This window comes from Paralichthys olivaceus, chromosome 16 (assembly GCF_024713975.1).
Source record: "Paralichthys olivaceus isolate ysfri-2021 chromosome 16, ASM2471397v2, whole genome shotgun sequence".
NCBI classification, from domain to species: Eukaryota; Metazoa; Chordata; class Actinopteri; order Pleuronectiformes; family Paralichthyidae; genus Paralichthys; species Paralichthys olivaceus.
The window spans coordinates 13,329,184-13,351,539 of record NC_091108.1 but is presented as its reverse complement, the minus strand read 5'-3'; the positions used below and the strand labels follow the sequence as shown (position 1 = coordinate 13,351,539).

Below are 22,356 nucleotides of genomic sequence, written 5' to 3'. Positions count from 1 at the left end.
GTTCCAGTATTTTTCACTCTAGCGATATCAAGTCATTTTTATAAATCTTCTCTCGAGAAGAAAAAAGAAAAACGCAGAGATAACAGAGAAAGTGGTGCAAGGAAAAGAATAAATAAAGTCGTAAAGTGTGTGAGAAGGGAAGTCCTGCGGCTCGGGGCGCTGTCGCATTTCACTGGTAAGTTTTTGTCAAGCACAATTACTCAACAGACACAAAGATTTAATCTGCGTATCATTTGTAGAACGCAGCACAGGAGACACTAAACGCAATGAGACCGGCTCATTTCAGTCTTTGCTTCCGAAAAGAAAGGTGGTACATTGGCGGAGGTGGGTGGAGAGGGGACGGGGAGGGAGGGATCAGGAAAAGGAAGGGGCCAGATAAGCAGACTATTTCATGCAGCAGAATTCATTTCCCAAGGAGGTTATGTGCGCTTTGTTATCGCCAAGCTTTGGTGCACATCTAGATTGTCCCCTGAGGCCAACAGAACAGTGGCTGTACGGCTGAGTGGATAGATACTTGAACCTGTCAGCTATGACTATTACACTCCCACACATACACACACGCAATACACTCCTGCTTTCGCACACAAGCCCGGACGCCTCAGCCGTGCTCGCCCATCTGTATGTGTGAGTGTGTGTTTTTTTAAGGAACATTATACACAGTGAGTGATACATAGGCTGCAGGAATCTACGTTGGTGAAGGTGTGTGGTCTGTACTCCATGTTTGTTACAGTAAAGATCCCAGCCTACTTCCTCTGTTTCATTTCTTGTCTTCTCTTCATCATTCTAGCCTGACTTTCAGTATCCGTCTGAGTGCCTTTCTCATCCAGGATCTGTGTTGTTGTTGTTGTTGTTGTTGTTGTTGTTGTTGTTGTTGTTTTTAAAAAAAAAACCTGCCTCCTAAATCCCTTCGGCCCTGTGTGAGATCTCTTTTTAGTTTGTTTCTACCCTTTTCTCTTCCCCCTGTGAAAGCCCCAGACCTGCTCCTATAGTCAACAGTGGAAAGTCTCAGAACACTCTATTATCCCAAGGACTCAAGGATTATGCCACCACGGGCCTGGTGTTGTGAAATACGTATATTCGTCTGTGTTCCTGTGCAGTGAACTGTGAGCCCTGCTTAAGAAAGGAAGACTCTATTTGTTTTTCATTCATAAATCTGGATCCTTTCATGCCACTAGCTACAAAGGATAAAATATAATCATCAGGTATTGGATACACATTCTCCTTGGGTATAATTAAGTTGTCCACTCAGGGTCAATACTCTTGTCTCTGGTTTATTTCATTAGGCTCTAAGTCTAACATGATGCTTTTACATTACGTGGTTGTGCTCCTTTTTTGTCTGAGCCATGTTTGTCCTTGTGTTATATCTTTCAGTTCAGTTTACCTTAGTCTCTTTATTGTTTCCTTTTTTATCCTTTACCACCCACCCCTGTACTTGTTTTTTTCCCCTCTCCTCATTTTTCAACCCTGTTCTCTTGGGTCTCTTCCTAAACTCTTTGCCAAATGCCCTCCTTGCCCCTTGTCCAATCAGAGCCCTCAGCTGCACCCAAGGGTGTTTCCTGCGAGAGTGCCAGCTCCACCTCGCTGAGGGTAAGTTGGAGGCCGCCTCCAGTCGAGGGCCAGAATGGCGAGTTGGCAGGTTATGAGCTGAGGTACCAGAGAGTTTCTGGGTCAGGAGGCGGAGGTCAGGGCCAGGAGGTGAAGGGGTTTCCTATCCCGGCCCAGCAGGGGCAGACAGTGGTTGAGGGGCTGGAGAAATGGAGCTGGTACAACATCAGCGTGGCGGCTTCCACCACAGAGGGGACTGGACCCAGCAGTCCGACTGTGCTTTGCAGAACTGATGAGGATGGTAAGGAGGAGAATCGTAGGTCAGACCTGAGTACTATTGATTGTATAGTTGATTATTTACTGGCTACACTGCTGGTCACTTAATTAATTCGTTAATTAATGTGTGTGTGTGTGTGTGTGTGTGTGTGTGTGTGTGTGTGTGTGTGTGTGTGTGTGTGTGTGTGTGTGTGTGTGTGTGTGTGTGTGTGTGTGCATGTGTGTGTGTGTGTGCGCGTGTGTGTGTGTGCACTCAGTTCCCGGTGCACCCCCTCGTCAGGTGGATGTCCAGCCACTCAACTCCTCAGCATTACGAGTCACCTGGCGATCAGTATTGCCTCGATTACGGCTAGGCCAGATCCGAGGCTACCAGGTGCATTTCAGCCGTGCAGAGGGCGGCGAATCACGCAACCTTCCCCGCATCAAAGACCTCTTATTGGATGAGTCTCAGGTGACAACAGAAGATATAGCTGATTAAAAGATGTTCATTTATCCTATGATTTAACAACCCTCCCGCCTTTGGTCCTTTGACTGACTCACTTCTCTCATCTGTCTCGGCTGCCTGCGGGGTGTGTCATGTCTGTGGGAGAAGATGGAGGAGGATGACACGACTCAATACGTGAGTGCAGACATTCCATCATCTTCTCAAAGCTATGGAGTCCTCATCAAGTCTTTCATCCAGAGATTTGATTAGATGCTGTAATTTTTGTGACTGTTAATCTATAAATTGCTGCATCCAGACAACACACTCATTAGCTTGGACAGATTCTACACAATTCATCTGTTCATTTTATTTAACTGAAACCATGAGAAAAAAAGTATAGTATATAGATTTACCAGCATTTTAAACCTGCAAGATGGTGACCTGTGAACCCAGTAGTGTGTCCAGTCTTCAATTATTTACATTTCTTTTTTATATGCCTCCACGCTGGTGACAGCCAGTGGCTGGAGGCATTATGTTTTCGTTTTTCTTTCGGTCCATTGATCCATCTGTCTCATTTTTGTGAACACAATATCTCAATAGCACCTTCAGGGAATTTCTTTCAGTTTGGTAAAGATGTTCAATTGGACAAATGGATGAACTAATTAGATTTGGGTGGTCAAAGGGCAAAGAGCAAGGTGACCGTTGTCTCACAAATCATGTTTTTGGTTTCTTGAACATGATATCTCAAGTCTGCCTTTAGGGAATTTCTTCATAATCTGACCAGTTGTCACCCAAAGATTAACTGATTAAATTGCAAGGTTCACAGGTCAAGGGTCATAGTGACCTCATAAAAGTTTGGAAAAAATATATGTAGACTGAAACTGCACTGGTTGGCGGAGGCATACAACCACAGGGGGCTTGTTCTGCCCCCCACTTCAACAGATTCAACATGTACTTGTATAGTTGTTGCTCCTATTATTGTTAACTGATTGGTGGAGGTTGTGAACTGATCAAACCTGAGCAAGTTCGTAAGCCGCTGGTGCATTGTCTTAAACTGAACTGAAGAAATGATTGAGCAGAATATGACGGTGATATGTGTTTCCCTCACAGGAGCTGATTTTGAGTAGTCTGAAACCAGAGACTGTGTACTCTGTCTCAGTGGCAGCATACACCACCAAAGGGGATGGAGCGCACAGCAAAGCCAAGCTGGTGCAGACCCTGGGGATTGGTAAGCATATGCCAAGTATACAATTCAGTGCACTAGATTTAGTAACATACTCAAGCATTGATCTTACAGTAAGATGCATCTGGAGCCAGCAGTAAATAAACCACCAAATCAATTCTAATTCTTCTACAATATTTACATGATATATGTTTTCTATATATATATTGCAATTGATTTTCTGCTGCCTCCTCTGTTGTTTGCAGTGCCTGGCCCTCCCTCACTTTGGGTGCGTCCGGGATCAGGTCCATCAGTGGTGGTGCGGTGGGCTCCTCCTCTGGAGTGCTCTGATTCAGGCCCTGATAGCCGGGGGGCCCCAGTGGAAATCCAGGGCTACCGCCTACAGTTTGGCCCGAAGAATACCACTTCAACTACCACAGTGGATTTCACCAATCGAGAGAAAAACTTCACTGTCAAAAACCTCTCCCCAGGCTCCTCCTATATCTTTGTCCTCTCCGCAAAGAGCCGAGCAGGCTATGGGGATGTAGTGCAGCAAGAAATAACAGTTCCCATGTTCCCACCCTTGGGTTACCCCAAAATATCTGACTTTGTTAATGCCACTTGCTGCTCCCTCCAGCTCTCCTGGCTGCCCCTTGCCCCAGAGGACTCCAACGGTATCATTACAGAGTACACAATAGCTTACAAAGAGGCTGGAGGCCCCAATCCCTCTGCAGGCCCCAGCTCCTCTGCCTCACCAACCCTCCCTGCTCCCCCATGGCTGATCACACTACTGGCGAGTGATTCCAGCTACATCATCTTGGGTCTTAATCACAGCACGGCCTACGAGTTGCAGCTCAGAGCCCACAACGAGGCAGGGCCTGGCCCCTTCAGCCCACCTCTGGTTTGCCAAACCCTGGCTCTTGAAACAGGTAGGGCTGGCCTCAGGCCTCAGGAACACCCTTCACCTTCTAAGCACTGGTTCAGCTTCACATCTCTGCTCCCCTTCCTGTGGATTTCACTCCTAAAAACTAAAGTGAAGTCTGGGCCAGTTCTTACAGGTCAGCCTTTCACCCCGTGCACCTCAGAGAAGCTCAGAACTGCAAAGTCCAGCGGAGCACGACTACTCCACGACTACTCCCCCAATCTCCTACACTCACTCACTTATACCTTCATCACCTACCCTTCACCACCAGTGGGAGCAGGCTGAATTTTTGCTGCAAGAGCACTGCTTATCACAAACCCTCAGGTAAAAGTCAATACGGGGCTCTAATATACAGTCTCTAATATAGAAGGTAAGTGTTCAGTCTGAATTCAAGTGAAAAAACGCATCTGAGGCTGGATCTGCAGGTAAGCTCTTTATCTGATAGACCTCCTGCCACCTTTTCAAAGCCTTTGCTGACATGCCGAGTTCTGAGTCCGACAAACACAACCTTACACTCGGAGAATGTGGCATGTCACATTCCTGCAGCTCTTCTGTCTGTTACTTGTACTTATTACTCTTGCCATCCACTCTCCTCATCACCTGCCCATCCTCCTAACTGTCACATCTTCTTTCCCGGTAGCAGAGCTGACTGACATGTTCTCCATTGTTGCAGGTCTGCAGTTGGAAAGCGGAGGAGCCTATGATGTGAATAAAATGCTTCACCATCAGTAATTCTATTTCTTTTGCTGTTTGCTTCCCAGATGTTCCAAGGAATTTTTCAGTCAATCTGGCAACTAAGACCAGTGTTCTTCTGACCTGGGAGTTTCCAGAGAGCAGCAATCCCTATCGCTTCACTGTATGTCCATAAACTGGTGCAAGTAGTTACTTGATAATTATGATAATGTAATAATACAATACAATATAAACAGAAAGTTTTTTTTAATACTTAACATCACCATGGATTTCTGTATTCTTAGTATGTATGGTACCAACCTTAATTAGACTCCCAACTGGAAGAATTAACCTTTGAGGACCTACTGTTCCACCCGAGGGATGTTGGCATCATGTAGAATTTCATTAACTCCTGTATATATTACAAAATCTGCCTACCAGCACCTCTAAAGCCCACTAATTATCATGTTGTATCTAATTTGTTGGTTGCATACGAAAACGTTTTGCAGGGTGTTATTTACTATTTCTTGGTCGCCTAGCAACCGGTCTAGGCCAAGAAATATTTTTACACATATTAGTAAAAAAAACAGTTCCTTTTACTCTCTTGTTTTTATTGATTAAACAAATGTGATATATTGTCTTGCAGCTTTAAAATAGCTTGTAGGCAGATTTTGTTAACTTCAGATGGAGTCAGGCTAGTTCACCCCTGTTTCCAGTCTGTGCTAATTGCTGTTAACTGGCTGCTGGTGGTAGCCATATTTAGTGCTATCATGTGTTCTTCAAGTCTTTGCCACAAAGCAAATAAGTATATTTCCTCAAATGTTGGGTGATTAAGGGTAAAGTACAATAGAATATCATCAGTGTACAATATATAAATAAGCATCTTGCCTTTCATCTAACTTCCCTAACCTTGTCTCATCTGCCAGGTGGAGTATAATCGGCAGAAGATGGAGGTGGACGCTCGACTGAGAAAGGCAGTCATCCCAAACCTTCAGCCCAACACCAGCTACGACTTTAAGATCACTGCTCCCGAGGGCAACATGGGAGGCCTTCGCCATCGCATCACCGCCAAGACCTCCCCGCCAATCACCATCCGCCGCCCTGAAATCGATCATACCCGCGACACTGAGACCACGGTCACGATAATCCTGCCTTCGCTGGAGAATCGCACTCCTGTCAAGTAAGACTAAAAGATGCAGTTGTGGATATTGCTATGCTATAATTGCAAGATAATTGCAATCACTAAAGGTTTGTGGCATGATAATAGCCTTACCTGATGACAAGGTGTCTAGGATACAGTCTCTAGGGCAGCGAGGAAATTTGAAAATAGTTAAAGATATGTTTGTTATTGTGCAGCTGTTATGTTGTTTGTTCTCCTCTGTTCCCACAGGAATGTTTATGTTGTTGTGGTTCCACTGAGGAGAGCCCGCGGCGTCATCAGACACCTCAAGAGTCCTGATGAAATGGACCTAGAGGAGGTGAGAACCACAACAATGACAGCAGCACCCACTGATGCCTGTGCCTGGAAGCAGGAGAGGACCTATACACACACACACACACACACACACACACACACACACACACACACACACACACACACACACACACACAATCCCATAGCTAAGAACTCTTGGCAGCACTTAGCCTTTTTAATTCAATATCAGTGCTTAAAATGAGTAATTTTTCCCATCCGTGTTTCTCTCACAACATTCACAATTTTCTATGTCTCATCTCTCAGCTGTTAAAAGACATCAGTCAGAGGCAGAGGGATTCTCGACAGCAGAAGCAGGTGGACTTGCGTCGGGCTTACATCACAGCCCGTTTCACACCTGCCACCTTGCCGGCCTTCTTCACCCTGGGAGATCAGCTGGACTACGGAGGCTTTGAAAACCGAGCGCTGGAGCCGGGGCAGGAGTACGTCTTCTTCATCCTGGCTGAGCTCAACTCCACCACCGGGGTATGAAAGCCACCGCGTCGTATCTCTTTTCTGTCTGCATTTATTGTCGCTCCCTCTGCCTGTGTTTGTCTTCTGCAGGCTGTCACTATACATCGTAATCAGTATGGCCTCACTGCTTGACGTCAGTCACAGTGCTGTAAGCAAAAGGCAATAACCTTCGCATACTTCCACCATCACTGCTAATAAAGAGCAAGTGTACCTACTGTGGCAGTAGAAGAGATATTGCCTTGTGCTCTGATGATGTATATGCATTTGAATTGGAATAGAGGTAAATATACAGCTTGAATTAGGATAGACTTTTATTTTCTATTAGAGCACTTTCAGCCCTGGGGATGCTCTTCAAAAGTCCTTTAGAACTAATAAAAATGCACTATCGTTCTCCACAAATATTAAACACGACAGACATCAGTTAAGTGTCTGTACTTTATGCGTTGTCTGAAAGGTGATGACAGATTAAACATAAACTCACATGTAACCAGTTGAAAAGCAACACTGTGTATTGTGCATGTTTTCTTACCATGTCTGTACATTTGTTTTCAGAAAATGTACGTGGCCAGCCCTTACACAGATCCAGTTATCGCCCCTGATTCAGACCCTCAGCCCCTCGATGCAGGTGACGGCCTGATCTGGGTGGTGGGACCTGTCCTAGCTGTGGTCTTCATCATCTGCATCGTCATCGCCATCCTCCTTTACAAAAAGTGAGTGGGATGAACTATCAAATTTACAAATTTAAAACAATGTAAGACTTTATGGTCAGGCTGCAGGTAAATGCCACAGCAGCTTTGATTTATTACTCTCAGTGGCTTTACACACTGGCTTTAGATTTTCTTAATGTCAACAAATTTCATCATAACAGCCAGTCGGTTTTTCACTACATTTCACACATTGCAAGTATGTGTGTTTTTGGATAATTAAATCTTCAATACAGCCTCACAAATATATAGTTTGATTTTCAACATGTCTCATTAATTTCAGAAATACATTTTAGATTTGTGGGGGACGATTTCTAGTGGTGGATTAATATTTTTGGGACTTTCTAATTAGTATTTGTTGTAATTGTTGTATTATTTGTTAGAGGAGGGTTCATGCGAAACTTTTCAGCCAGTGCTATGGTTTGGAGCAATAATGTGCCTCCAATATATTTTTTTTTTACAGCAGAGGTCTATGAGACAATACATGTATAGTTATAGTAAGATCAATTTATTATTTGTTTCGGTCTGGTTTGAATGTAGAATATCACCAGCCTTGTATATTATCATGCTCTGTGCTTACACACTGCGGGTGATATTTCTTCTAGCAGAATTATTTAATGTCCATCAATCCTCCTACAACTGTTCAACTTTCAGTCTGATATTCATCAAATTTGCTCCAATTTAGAAGTTTTGTTCTCCCCTCAGGCAGCTATCAAACAACATAACCCTGCTGTAGGCTTGTGATATCTGCTGCAAGCCATCAAGCTTTTGAATACTAATGCAAAATATTGATTTTCCTCTCTAACAATCTGTCTGTTTCCTTCCTTTTCTTCCTCTAATTATTCCTTTGCTCGCTCTTGTTTCTCTGGAAGCAGCAAACCTGACAGGTAAGATGAAATCAAACTCTTTGTTCGTTTTAACCCACAGCAATTACATGATACCACAGAAACTCATACAGCAAGAACGTTACATCTGTTAATGCACTTTTTACTCAAACCATGTAGCCGTGCCAATGATGTGTCAGAAATGAGTCTGATATTCTCTCACTGCTTGAATTCTCTCCCTGGTTGTTTGCATGTGCTAATTGCTCTTTTGATTCACTGGTGTCTGAGCAGCAAGCGCAAGGACTCTGAGCCCGGAACCAAGAGCCTTTTGAGTAATGCAGAGATGATGGCCCATCATCCAACAGACCCCGTGGAGATGAGACGCATCAACTTCCAGACTCCTGGTACGAAGCCCACACACAGATACCCAAACTCACATTTTGCCTCCGCATAATAAACTATACTTCCAATTACTCATCCTTTGATGATGAAATATTCATGCAGCTAATTTTAATCTCGGTAACATCATGCAGACAAGATTGTTAAAATCCTCCTCCACAGCCAACACGCACCTGCCGGCTTCCGGTCGTCTCTGAGAGCAAAATGGCCACTGCCCAGGTAGTACAGTCAGTGTCGAGTCACGGCTGAGTCATAACGTAACGTGTGACAAGATCTCATCATCTCCGCTCGCCCACATTCCACATGCTGTGCTGCAGATAGCACATCCGAACAGATAGATTTACAGAAATCAGTCTCTGTCATGTTTCCGAGCGGAGCTCACTGGTGGTAATGATTTGTTGTATCATAGGTGTGTTGTGGTTAACCCACTGTGATCATTTAATAAAGAGGATCAGCATTGTCCTCGCCAGAGTAACCAAGAAATCCCCCACTGTGAAGTAACTACATGGATTTTGCCGCTCCCCACCCCCCCGCTGAGGAGGATCTGAAAACACAGCTGCTCTGGTTGTGGCATCAGGCCAGTGATGTTCAATTAGCAGCACCAGCTTCCATGGAATTGAATCACTCTCCTCACTTTATTTTTCGTGGCTGCGGTTCATGGAAGCCTCACTGTTGAAAAGGTGACACGACGTGTCAACACTGCTACAAGATGTGCCACAGCACCAAGGTTTAGACGTTATTTGACAGGATGTATCAACAATGCCTTTTTATATTTCATCCGTAGATGAAGGTTATGTTCCTGGGAAGCAAAGTTGAACCCACAGAATAAAGCAGCTCATCTTTTCTATCATGAGGTTTTTTTCCACGCTTCCACCTCACATATTTCTCCTCCCCTGAGATTTGAGCCTTTGAGATTCTCAATAAAGATGAAATTTGTCCGACAAACCAGCCGATGGTATCTGAGGTTATTTTGGTGGTGACGGGAGTCTTTTGTGGTGATTACCTGCGGGTGCTGCGGGTGCTGCGGCAGTAGAAAATAACCGTTGATATGAGCCTGTTTTTGACAGCTGTGGCAGAATGACTTAAGCGCTTTTTATAGTACATGGAGATGCATTACAATCCGAGACATGGGGCAAAGCATTCTGACATTGGATTGTTTATATTATGCAGAGCAGTGTTTCTTTGATTTATTGTTTTAGCTATTTGCCTTTTGAATGGAGGATGGATTGCTATAGCTTCCCCCTTTCTCCAGCTGTGAAAAGAATCGACTGCAGGAGGCATAGGTTGCTTCCTTTTTGTGTGTGTGTGCACACAGCCCTCCTAATTAGTGTTCAGTCTGTGTTTGTTTTCGTCGTTGCTCCTCTGATCACATAGAAAGCAATTTATCAAAGAAAAACAATTCACAAACACGACCTACCTCACTTTGTCCTCACACATGGATCAAAATTGATTTTCTGCCTCAGCGCGTTCCTTAATCATATGTGATATGTTCTCTGATTGTATAATTATCATCACATCTTCAAGAGTTGAGGGATGCCAGCTTGTGGTAATGTAGGTTATGTGGCTAAACTCGGCATCACCTCTGACCCTTGTTGTCACGCAGGAATGATGAGCCATCCTCAAGTCCCCATCAGCGAGCTTTCGGAGCACATAGAGCTCCTGAAAGCCAATGACAACCTGAGACTGTCGCAGGAGTACGAGGTGAGAAACCGCTTATTATTCCATATGAATGAATCAAAAACATTCTCATTACTCAGAGATGTTAAGCCTGTTAAGCCTCCGCTTCATAAAGCAAATCTTATTTAACATTTGTAGCTCAGCATGCAGACTATATGTTCATGATTTATTCAGTGGAGCGATTAATTGCTGCAACTCGTCAACAGTACAGTGCACTCGCTTTTCATCAAGCTCAAATACACTACTCCACTGCTAATGTGTGTGTGTGTGTGTGTGTGTGTTTGTGTGGTGTGTGTCTCTCCGCAGTCCATCGATCCGAGTCAGCAGTTCACCTGGGAACATTCCAACCTGGAGGTCAACAAGCCCAAGAACCGCTATGCTAATGTGATTGCGTACGACCACACCAGAGTCGTCCTGGCTCCCATCGAAGGTAAGAGACGAGCAAGTTGAGGAAGATGTTTAAAGATTCTAATGGGAGCGTCCGAGTGTGTTTGTGTTCAGGTGGAGTGAGCAATGAGAGAGAGGTAGAGAGAGAGAGAGGTAGAGGGAGCACTGCATGATGGATGAAATCTGCAATTGCAAACAGTGCTGCAGACCGGCTTTGTGCAGTGGCATGACTGACAAACAGCGTGAGTGCATTCAAGTGCAGCCAGCACTCCTCCAGAACAAGAAGGAGGAGAATGGATTTGATCTGGAGCTCATGAATTTACACCGACAGAGTCTTGTTTGTTTGTTGTCCTCCGCTAGTCATCCAGCAGCTGCCTGTTGGAGGCCACGCTTGCTCGAGACGAACAGTTCGTTATGGCAGTTTTGATGTCATCCACTGAGGTTAATTTATTGTGTCACTTGATGCAGATTGCAGTTTAGCAAGAGCCTCTCGTCTGCAGGTATCCTAGGGAGCGACTACATCAACGCCAACTACATTGATGGCTATAGGAAGCAGAATGCCTACATCGCTACCCAGGGGCCACTGGGGGAGACGTTTGGGGACTTCTGGAGGATGGTGTGGGAGCAGCGGGCCGCCTCTGTTGTCATGATGACACGCCTGGAGGAGAAGTCACGGGTAAAAAATCAGGCCTTTGCCTACTGACCTATTTCCACAACATTCATTATCTCGATTACTGTTACATTCTAATAATGTATATATATGTCGCTGCTATTTATAGATCAAGACTATAATAGGGTATTCAGTCCAGTCTGGAAACAATATTTTTCTTGTATCTGTGTAGATAAAGTGTGATCAGTACTGGCCAAGCCGCGGCACAGACACGTACGGGATGATCCAGGTCACCCTGCTGGACACGATGGAGCTGGCCACTTTCTGCGTCCGCACCCTGTCCCTACATAAGGTAAATGTCTTTGCTCTTTCCCTCCTGTTTCCGCCTTTGACTCACCACTCTGCCCTCTCCTCTAATTTACTGTAACCTCCGCTGATCACTTGCGATTACCGTGGGGATCCAGGGTGGTGTGTGCGGACGCTCAGAGGGTAATTGATTAGTCTGAGCTTCGTGGAGTGTTCAAACCAGGCCAGCGTTCCTGTGTCAGGTGCTGAGATGTGATCACCGTTGGAGGCAGAGCACTGTCTCATAGCGAAGGGCTAATCGAGAAGCGTCAGACTGGCGTGTCTCTGTGGCCTACTTACAGAACACAGAAACTAGGCCAAGTGTAGCTTCCAAGTGTTGCACCCCTTCTCTGAATGTTTGCTGATGTGTTGTGAAACATCAAATTAGGAGACACATCTGATAGTAGAGAACGATGCACATGAAATATTCAATTTTTTTCAAGCTCATGTACAATTTAGGAATATTTGTGATATATACAGTGTGTAATTTTTCGAAAATACAAATAAAAGCTTCCTAAATGTATGTCGGAGAATGTAATAATAATATTCAACGTTGCTATGAGGATGAAGCTTACTCCATCACTCGTGTGTATGTTCAGACGATAATGAATTCAGGGATAATAACGACAGTTGTCTGTGCCTGTGTCTTACGTCAGAGTGGCAGCAGTGAGCGGAGAGAGGTGCGTCAGTTCCAGTTCACATCATGGCCAGATCACGGTGTGCCAGAGTATCCCACCCCCTTCCTCAACTTCCTCCGTAGGGTCAAAGCCTGCAACCCACCCGACGCCGGACCCATCATTGCTCACTGCAGGTATATTACTTAAACTGAAGATTATATTAACTTAACATAAATTACTACTTGACCTAAATTCACTACAACCTTAAAACAGCTTAAAATTCTTCATCTTAAGAAGTGATGATTTACGTTCCGTCAGGAAGACAAGTCTCCTTTATGTGACTGTGCAAGCAGCTGTAGGTCCCCACAACATGTGTAAGACCTAAACCACACATGGTGCCTAGCAGATGAATATGTGCTGTAGTAGCATTTCCACCACTGGCAAGGACCAATGTTTTTTTTAAAGTTTGTGTAATTATAATGTAATTTATAATCTATAAAGACATCTATAAACTCTAAAATCTATAAAATAATTAATCTAGACTTATATACGAGAAAATACTGAAGAAAATGTTAGCATGTCTATGTATTTGTATCTCTGTCTATCCAAATGCTACACATACACACACACACATTTCTCTCTTGCTTTCTTTCCGAGAATTAGATGCGATGTTCACATGTGCGGCGCTTTAAAAACGACTTAAAGAATTAATCAATAATCAGAATTACCAATTACTCTTCCTTCACCAAAGGGCCAATAGGGGCCCAAAAACAGTATTTTTTTCCAGAAAGTTAACCCAACCAAAATCCCAAAATCAAATAACAATAATTCCTGCACATTCAAAATGTGATGTGGTGTTGAGAGTAAGCACCACCTTTATTCTTCAAATGTTGAATTTTTGAGGGGGCTATATAGATACTTGAATAAAACATTTGGGCCAAATATGGTTCACTGGAATCTGTCATCAAGCTTCTTATCCCGCTCCAGAAAGCAAATACGTGTATTTCCCAAGATGCCAAACTATTCTTTTTAATAAAATGCCTTAATAGGTCAACTCACATCCCTTTTATTCCTCTTACCCCCCCCCCCCCATCAGTGCTGGGGTAGGTCGCACCGGTTGCTTCATCGTCATCGACGCCATGCTAGAGCGCATTCGACACGAACGCACGGTGGACATCTACGGCCACGTGACCCTGATGCGCTCGCAGAGGAACTACATGGTGCAGACGGAGGACCAGTACAGCTTCATTCACGAGGCCCTGCTGGAGGCTGTGGCCTGCGGCAACACGGAGGTGGCCGCCAGGAGTCTGTACTCCTACATGCAGAAGCTGGCTAAGGTGGAGAGCGGAGAGCACGTCACTGGCATGGAGCTGGAGTTTAAGGTAAGAGAGAGTCCAGGGGGACAGGGTTTGAATTAGAGTGCTGTCTGGTGGACACAATTCAATTCAGAGGTTTTGACTGGAAAGAAGAAGAGATTAGTGGTTTGTAAATGTTTTATTTGCGCAGGCTCCGTAACATTTTGGATTGGTGTGCATGCACTTGTCTCCTACCAATTGCTCATTACAGAATACATGTTTGTTTATTTCCTTTTAAGGACAGTGCTCATTAATCAACAGACAAAATACTGTAAATGAGCCTTAGTTAGCTGTATAAGCAAATTTTCACGTTTCATATAAAATGACAAATCTCATATACGACAAATATTTATAAAAAATTCATGTTTATTATTTATAATGCAGTAAATTTGTCCATCAGTTGTGAGCAGTTAAACAAGAGATTTATTTGAATTCCCATCAACAGAGGCTTTAAGAAATAAACTTCAAGGAGAGGAAGACAGGAGATTTAAAAAAATGTCCAGCAAAAACAGAATTAGTTTTCCTGTCATGTTCCTTCAAGGTTAGCACTATATAGAATACAGTAGTAGCTGTGTTTATGAGCTAACAGGCAAATAAGCCTGCTCTAGTTCAAAGTTTAAAAACACCTTTCCTCTCTCTCTCTCTATCCAGCGACTGGCCAATACCAAAGCCCACACGTCCCGCTTCGTCACAGCCAACCTGCCTTGCAACAAATTCAAGAACCGCCTGGTCAACATCATGCCCTATGAAACCACCCGTGTCTGCCTGCAGCCAATCAGAGGCCTGGAGGGCTCCGACTACATCAATTCCAGCTACATAGACGGATACAGGTGTGTTTTCCTCTCGCGGAACACTAATACGACCTGACCCCCTCGTCCTCTTATGACGGCTTGATGAGTGAGCTGGTTGGATGGATTTTCACAACAGCACTCTCACCTGTCACGTCCTGTCAGATCTGTCATTACTGTATACATTTGTCTCGCTGCGCTGCACTCGCTTCACTCCCCTCGAAGGGGGGCGGCTGCTGAGGAGATTGTGATGATTAAGGCATTCAGAGTGGTTGTACACAAGTGTTTTGACTGTTCGTCTTCTTGCCTGAAGCCTGACCCCCTTTTTTAAAGTCCGATGCTTGACAGTGCAAGGAACGGGAATGAACAGCGAGGTGGCTTCATAGTGTTTGTGTGTCTGTGTGTGTGTGTGTAGGCAGCAGAGAGGCTACATCGCCACCCAGGGCCCACTGGCTGAGACTACAGAGGACTTCTGGAGGATGCTGTGGGAGCACAACTCCACTATAGTGGTCATGCTCACTAAACTGAGAGAAATGGGCCGGGTATGGACAGAATACGCAAACATGAATATTACAGGAAGTTTCATCGATGTTACACCGAAGTCATCAATACTGTTTTTTCCTGTTCTGCTCCCTCAGGAGAAGTGTCACCAGTACTGGCCTGCCGAGCGCTCAGCCAGGTACCAGTACTTCGTGGTGGATCCCATGGCAGAGTACAACATGCCTCAGTACATCCTGCGGGAGTTTAAAGTCACAGACGCCAGGGTGGGTTCATGTCTGTGCTGTTTAATGACTCCTGTCCTCCTGTTGTATGTAACATTACACTCCTTGACTTTTCTGCCCTATTCCTAATCCATCCGTGCTGTTAAAAGCCATCGGTGCAAAGCATGTCCTATCGACCTGTAGTGTGTGCTGGTTAGCGTGTGTTTTGTATGTAAACGTGTCTAACACGTTAACACTATTGACAGGCCACCCCACATTCCTCATTCAACCACGCTGTCTCCAGATTATCTTGACAGACAGTATGTGAGACCGTGCGAGACCCTCTATGCACGTGCACATCCGCTCGGCCCGTGCACGATGTGTGCCAGTCATAGATAACTCTAGTTAAGCCTGTCCTACACTGACGCCACATCGACAGATGCTCTATTGATCTCCATTAAAGGGGCGTCAGAAGGGCTGAGCAGAGGAGAAAAGATGTAATTGCGTCCTGAGTGGCTGACAATAGCAGACATACTGACGTTACAGCTTAAAGTTAACCACAGCCACTGATCCAGGGTCAGATGACACAAATCATTAGAAGGAAAAAAAGAGGATATTTCTTGGCAGAGGTTGAGACCTCAGTCCCACAATCAACATCTTGATAGTGTGAAACGACAAAAGATACATTTTCAGATCATCGCAGCTTTTCAGTTATTATTTAACAGCCGTTGTTCTTATCATTTCCTCGCCCCTTTAGGACGGCCAATCACGGACAGTGCGTCAATTCCAATTCACTGATTGGCCAGAGCAAGGTGTTCCCAAATCTGGGGAGGGCTTCATTGACTTCATTGGCCAAGTGCACAAAACCAAGGAGCAGTTTGGTCAGGATGGACCAATCAGCGTTCACTGCAGGTGAGCAGAGGGGTTGATCTTCAGCAGCTGATGGTGAAACTATTCATTTTAACTGGGCTGTAAATGACAGTCAAACGTTGTCCTTCATGCCTGTAGTGCTGGTGTGGGGCGGACTGGGGTTTTCATCACTCTGAGTATCGTCCTTGAGAGGATGCGTTACGAAGGGGCAGTGGACATCTTCCAGACTGTCAAAATGCTGCGGACACAGAGACCAGCCATGGTGCAGACTGAGGTAAGTTCCTTCATGATTCAAACACTGCTCATGCAAGAAAAGACCTGATCAAACCATCATAATTTATAAAATGTTTAGATAATCCAGTGGGTTTTTAAATAGTTGAAATACCTTATTCGTGTGTGTGTGTGTGTTAATCCTCCTGTGTTAAAAATGTTACTTAAATATGGAAAGTCCTTTAAAATGCAACATAGCAAATTTAAAAACAGAAAACCATCGTTGACAATTCTGTATTTTTAATATAAGAGTTCTTGTTGCATTATCATTGTTACTGTCATCTTATAAGACAGGATAGGTGTTAGAAGCCATTAATGTAGAATTTCCTGTTTCTAACAATTATAATTGTTTCTGTCTGTGTCTTGCCCAGGACGAGTACCAGTTCTGCTATCAGGCTGCTCTGGAGTACCTGGGAAGCTTTGACCACTATGCAACGTAAGTGAAGAGATAACCATGCGTCCATCTTTCTGTTCTGGGTCCACAAACAAACCGAGGAGAAAGACAGCGGTGAAACTTTTCTGGGAGAACGATTCAAAGATGAATCATGCACCAACAAGGACAAAAAGCAACAACAAAAACAGCAACAAGAAATCTGTGTCTAACAGCACCCACACTCATCAGGGCCTCCCCAACCCCGAGGAACTGGTGTGTGTGGAGACTGTCCATGTGTAATCCATATACTTACCTCAGTGTTCCAGTGTGAAGGACGTATAATACATGTCTGTTGTGGTCAGCTATCTCCAATATGAACCAGTGAAATACAAACGGCTTCTGAACAGGAATTATGATACTATATGTGTATAAAATACAAAAATATATATAAAAAAAAAAAAAACACAAAGAGCCTGGATATTTGCTGCACCCTAAATGGGCTTTTTATCCTCAACTTTGTATCTATTGGTTTGATGTACTAAGGGGTTACAAAGTGCAATGGTAAACATTTCTATGTGTCTGTGAGTCGAAGGTGTCCACTGCTACCACAGGTAGTTCTGATAATAGTTTAAAGCAGATGACTTGGTCACGCCTCAGCAGAAGTCTGCAGTATGGACTCACCACCCTGAGGACTGCTGGGCGTGTGGATGCTCATTAACCCAACGCACAGTGCCAAGGTACACCACGCAGCGTGAACATGAACTGTGGCCTACGAGGAGAGGTGGCTCCATCTTTCATCCAGCATTAACACCAAGTCACACCAGAGGCCGCTCTTAAAATGCTGGCCATGGATCAGTTCACACTCCCCGCTCGCCGTCCTCGCTGCATAACCGCTGGCCTCAGAACAGTGATTAGAGTCCATCATTGCTTCGACTGGGCTGAGATTTGTAGTCCGGCGCGTTCTTCACTCGACAAAGCTTGCTTGATATTTGCTGTCGTCCTTGTTCATCCTCCAGCTCAGATCCTCTTGATGTCAGTCCCATTGTGACAGTTCAACAGTGGCTTATTGAAAGAGATGCTAATGAACAAATTGAGATTCAATCCCTTTCTGTCTTGACTGAAAACCATCCCCAGCCCATTTCTGCAGACTTTTGTGTGTTTTTACTGTACGTCTTTGCCTTACACCGACTTATTTCTTGTGTTTTAACATGCTGCCTAATGCTCATGCGTTGTGTGCTAAACCTTTATCGTCATACAGTATCTTGAGGATGAAAGTTGTTCCCCGATCACCTTCCTCCTCTGAAGCTTACCTACCTTGAATTGCATCACTTTACGGTTAAATCCCTACGATGTTTTACTATTTAAAGCAACAACGGATAAAAGATCCCAAAAGAAAACAAAACATAAAGCACAGATGGTGAATTTCTCACGTTCAGCCGTCCTCTCCCAGTCCCACTTGCGCCATTAAAAATCTCTCTGTCCCTAAACCTCACTGTACAGAACATCCCAACATAACCAATTGATGTTTCCCCCTCTGTCCTCACCGGTAAAACCGCACAAGCCCTTGATATGGATATACTATATATCTTTTCTCGATTTGACATATAATCGGGCCCACGTGATTAAAGAGCACAGCGATGTTCCAGTGTGTCAGACATTTTGGGTAATTTCACAATTTTGTACATACAGTCTTATCATTGGAGTCCTATACAGTACAATTACATACGTCTGAGCACAAGATATAACGTGGGATTGGATGTGATGTAGTTCTTATCGTCGCGAAAAAAGCCTTATTGTTATCGTTCACTTTGTCATATTTATTTCATATGATTTTCTAAAATATTTATTATTCTATTTTGTTACTTTTTACGTTTGTTTCTAATTATTTATTTGGGATATCTAGCAAATATAACCAATAAGATGTTGTTTACTTGTTTCTTTGGCGAGCCGATGTAAAATTATGATATTGTCACTGTTTGTTTTTTATTTTGAATGGTCAGTTTTGGTGCTTTTTTATTTGCTTTATTATGATGAAGTATGCCCTCTGTGTAGGGTGCTATTTGATACTGAATACTGATGTCCGACTAGTTAGCTAGAGATGTACGTTAGAGGCTCACATAGTTTAAGTTTCCAGTGATGCCCTTTTAAAGCCCTCCCCCACTCCACCTCCGTACAGTAGCAGCCGCAGTGGTGTGACCCACCCCAGCGTGATAGGTTTAAGGGCATCAGAGAAATTAGATTTATAGAGCAGACGCACTGTTGGTATATAGTTTGCTGGTGAGCACATGGTAGCAAGTGTATTTTTGACAGAGATTGGGTTAGAACCCGCCCAGCTACACGCACCCTCAAAGTTATCGTTTAAATCTAAAAAAAATATTCTGATATGAACTTTATGTGTGGTCCAGAAGTCTTGACGATGTGTGACATATATAAAATATGTTATTCTTTCAATTTCTAATTATTGTGTCAAGAGAAATATAAAAGGAACACACACGAAACATAATATGAAATGTGTTGAGGGCCAGCTCTGATGACGCCACCCCCCTCACTTATGTACCTGTTCTTTCCTTTCAAACCATGGATGTAGATATTGTATCTTGACTTTGTATTAAAAGCAGGATGATTGGATATACCGCACAATGAGCTGCTTGGTTACTGTTGGGTTTTTGTGTGTGTGTGTGTGTGTGTGTGTGTGTGTGTGTGTGTGTGTGTGTGTGTGTGTGTGTGTGTGTGTGTGTGTGTGTGGGTGGGTGGGTGGGTGGGTGTGTGTGCGTGCGTGCGTGTGTGTGTGTGTTATTCACTCTTTGTCCACTAGATAGAACCAAAGTAACCCTAAGGTGGAATCATAGACTGTATATAAAATACTCTAGTCACTGCACCAGCTTTTTCAAAATGCTCCGCACGCACAGTTACGCCTTGATTACATCTAATGTTTTCAACCATTTGGCAATTTCATTCTTCTATTGCCTTATTTTCTGCAACCACTTGAAATGTTATGTTTCTAGGCAGGTGTGGAGCTTTATAAATGTTCCATCTCTGCTGTATCTTTAGCTGTAATACAAGATTAAATGCTATACAATGACAATATAACACCATATTTGTTAAATTTAAGGTTGAAATTTTCAATTGAACATTGAACAGTGATATTTATCTCAGAGGTAAAATATACATTCATTTTAGTTTTCAGGCACTTTCACATTAAGTCAGAAAAATTGGACTTTCAGGAATATCTTAAATGAATTGTAAGATGATGATGATGAGGATTTAGGTTGACTCTATTCAGTCAGGTCATGGTTATGATCAACATAACAAAAACCCAACATTAAAGCACTATTTAAAATCATATATACTGGACATGGAGCTAGACTGTCCCATTTCAAAGGTTCTTTCAAATGCGTCCTCCCATCCCCGAGATATAAAGGCTCCAGCGTGTGGATCCTTCCCGGCCCAACCTTTCCCAAGATTCATTGCGCTAAAGGGAGCAACCGTTTTTCTAAAGGTAATGGTGCCAGGAAGGGACAAGTTGTTCAGTGCATGGACGAGCTAATGACAAAATCATTGAAATCTAGCCTTGCTGTTTATGTGACCTAAGAAGGAGGCGGTCTTCATGGGCCGATGCAGGATGCAGCCTCTGCATTCAAACACAGCTATAAAAATGTAGTGTACCTGTGGTGTTTCTGGTTTAGCAGCATCGAGCCATCTTTCTTTACAAAGAGGGGAGGGACTGCACCAACATGAACCTGTGTACGGAAGAGCATGAATGACAATGACGTCACAACACAGCGGGTGGTTGACTTTGTGACATTTTCTGATAAGGATGCTTTGACTCCAATATAACTTCGAAAAGTTGAAGGTTGTTGGCTTCTATATTAATCTTTAAAATCTTGTATGTATGACCTTTAAGGTCACCAGTGTTTCCTTGATTAGCATCCTGTGGTATTTCTTAGGTGTTGCCCAGCTTCCTTATTGATATATTACTTTTTTTTTTTTTTGGTTAAATCATTTGAACACTGCCCAACTCAAACAAACTTTAACCAGGATGAAAGTGCTGATAAAATATGTTCTTCCTTTTTAATGGCAACCAAGCAGTAACCCAGTGACATTCTTAACAAAAGTATGTTCATGATTAGGAGATTAGGAGGAATGTGTTTTCAGTATAACAGGAAACACACCCATGCATGAGATGCATCTGTAATTAATTAATTGTGCCAACCACTTTCAGTGCCACATGTAACATTGTGTTACAGTGATAGTTCACCCAAAAGTGAAAATTCCCTCATTGTCTACTCAAGTGTTTGATTCCACAAAACAAATTTGGATTTTCAGGGACAAACAGCTAAATCCAATACAAGTGAAGTAGATGGTGACAGATTCTTCAAACGTAAAAAAACACTGCTCCTGTGGTTTCATCCAAGTGTCTGTAAGCCCCCGACATTCAAATTCAACTTGAATTTTGGTGTCATTTACACCATGTTTTCATTGGCATTTTATATTTTCTCTGTTGTTTTTTTTTGTTTGAAGAATCCGTCACCATTTACTTCAATTGTATTGTATATGGCTGCAACGCTGTTTACCCCTGAAACGACATAAGTGTGGGACTGAAACACCTCCATCGGCATAGTGATGAGTAGATAATGAGTGATTTATCCCTTTAAGTTCACATACAGCAACATCTTCCTGCTTGTTGCTATGAAGAGGAGCTCTCGAAGCGAGAGCACAGTGTGTGCTTCACTGACAGTGACAGTGTCTGGCTAATCCCTTCACCTACTACTTCCTCAAAATCCCTGTGAAAGCCAGGCATGGGTTATTGTGGAGGTGAAGGGGCTGGGAGAGCACCTTCACCTGCACCACAGAGGATCAGTCAGCGCAGGTGAGAGCTGTTAGCTGATTGACCCTCATGCTTGAAAAGGCAGCAGTGGAGCTGCCTCAGGGGGACACACTGGGGAGACTGGGCGAAGCTAGATGTCCAGCAGAAAGTGCTGGACCCTCTAAGTTAAGTGTTTTTGTGAGTTTCTGTTTAAGTTTAAATAAAGATGTTGCTGAGCCCCAAATGGTGTGACTGGTTCGTCTCTGTCATGGTAGGAACCCCGTGGCATGGTCTACTGCCACAGTTATCTATCTGATGTTTTTAAGTATAAGAGGGAAAAGGAAAAAAAGGCAACATGAGTACTGTATTGTTCTGTCACTCACAAGTTGATTCTGAATGCTGTAACCTATAATATTTCCATCCTGAGTTTTGTTGAGACAAGCCTGGTAACTTTACACCCTCAACAGTAGTTATACAGCTCAGTCGTCACATAGGTCACCCTGCTTCAAACAATAATGTTTATCTGAGAGAGCATTTTATTTATGTGAAACTCAATTGTACTTAATGTACTAAAATAACAACAAGTAGAATAATCATTAGAGAAGTGGCAATAGCTCTGCAGGAGCAGGTTGTAATTTTATTTTTTCTCCTGAACAATTGTATGTGCAAGGTTAGAAATTACA

At 43.5% G+C, this 22,356-nt stretch overlaps 1 protein-coding gene across 1 annotated transcript in view; it reads left to right on the top strand.

Annotated features, from left to right (window-relative positions):
* Window positions 1–19,494, top strand: part of LOC109643526 (receptor-type tyrosine-protein phosphatase S-like) — a 67,013-nt gene extending 47,519 nt beyond the window's left edge. The window contains exons 14-37 of the mRNA XM_069510498.1: window positions 1,529–1,846; window positions 2,079–2,272; window positions 2,414–2,440; window positions 3,356–3,473; window positions 3,674–4,336; window positions 5,091–5,185; window positions 5,928–6,181; window positions 6,392–6,479; window positions 6,740–6,958; window positions 7,499–7,656; window positions 8,523–8,537; window positions 8,766–8,878; window positions 10,477–10,574; window positions 10,857–10,980; window positions 11,438–11,613; window positions 11,780–11,899; window positions 12,549–12,703; window positions 13,606–13,891; window positions 14,516–14,694; window positions 15,068–15,194; window positions 15,291–15,416; window positions 16,111–16,265; window positions 16,362–16,497; window positions 16,865–19,494. Of these exons, the coding sequence (XP_069366599.1) occupies window positions 1,529–1,846; window positions 2,079–2,272; window positions 2,414–2,440; window positions 3,356–3,473; window positions 3,674–4,336; window positions 5,091–5,185; window positions 5,928–6,181; window positions 6,392–6,479; window positions 6,740–6,958; window positions 7,499–7,656; window positions 8,523–8,537; window positions 8,766–8,878; window positions 10,477–10,574; window positions 10,857–10,980; window positions 11,438–11,613; window positions 11,780–11,899; window positions 12,549–12,703; window positions 13,606–13,891; window positions 14,516–14,694; window positions 15,068–15,194; window positions 15,291–15,416; window positions 16,111–16,265; window positions 16,362–16,497; window positions 16,865–16,933 (4,013 nt within the window). The 3' untranslated portion in view covers window positions 16,934–19,494. The remainder of the gene's footprint in view (window positions 1–1,528; window positions 1,847–2,078; window positions 2,273–2,413; window positions 2,441–3,355; window positions 3,474–3,673; window positions 4,337–5,090; window positions 5,186–5,927; window positions 6,182–6,391; window positions 6,480–6,739; window positions 6,959–7,498; window positions 7,657–8,522; window positions 8,538–8,765; window positions 8,879–10,476; window positions 10,575–10,856; window positions 10,981–11,437; window positions 11,614–11,779; window positions 11,900–12,548; window positions 12,704–13,605; window positions 13,892–14,515; window positions 14,695–15,067; window positions 15,195–15,290; window positions 15,417–16,110; window positions 16,266–16,361; window positions 16,498–16,864) is intronic.
* The last annotated feature ends 2,862 nt before the right edge of the window (window positions 19,495–22,356 follow it).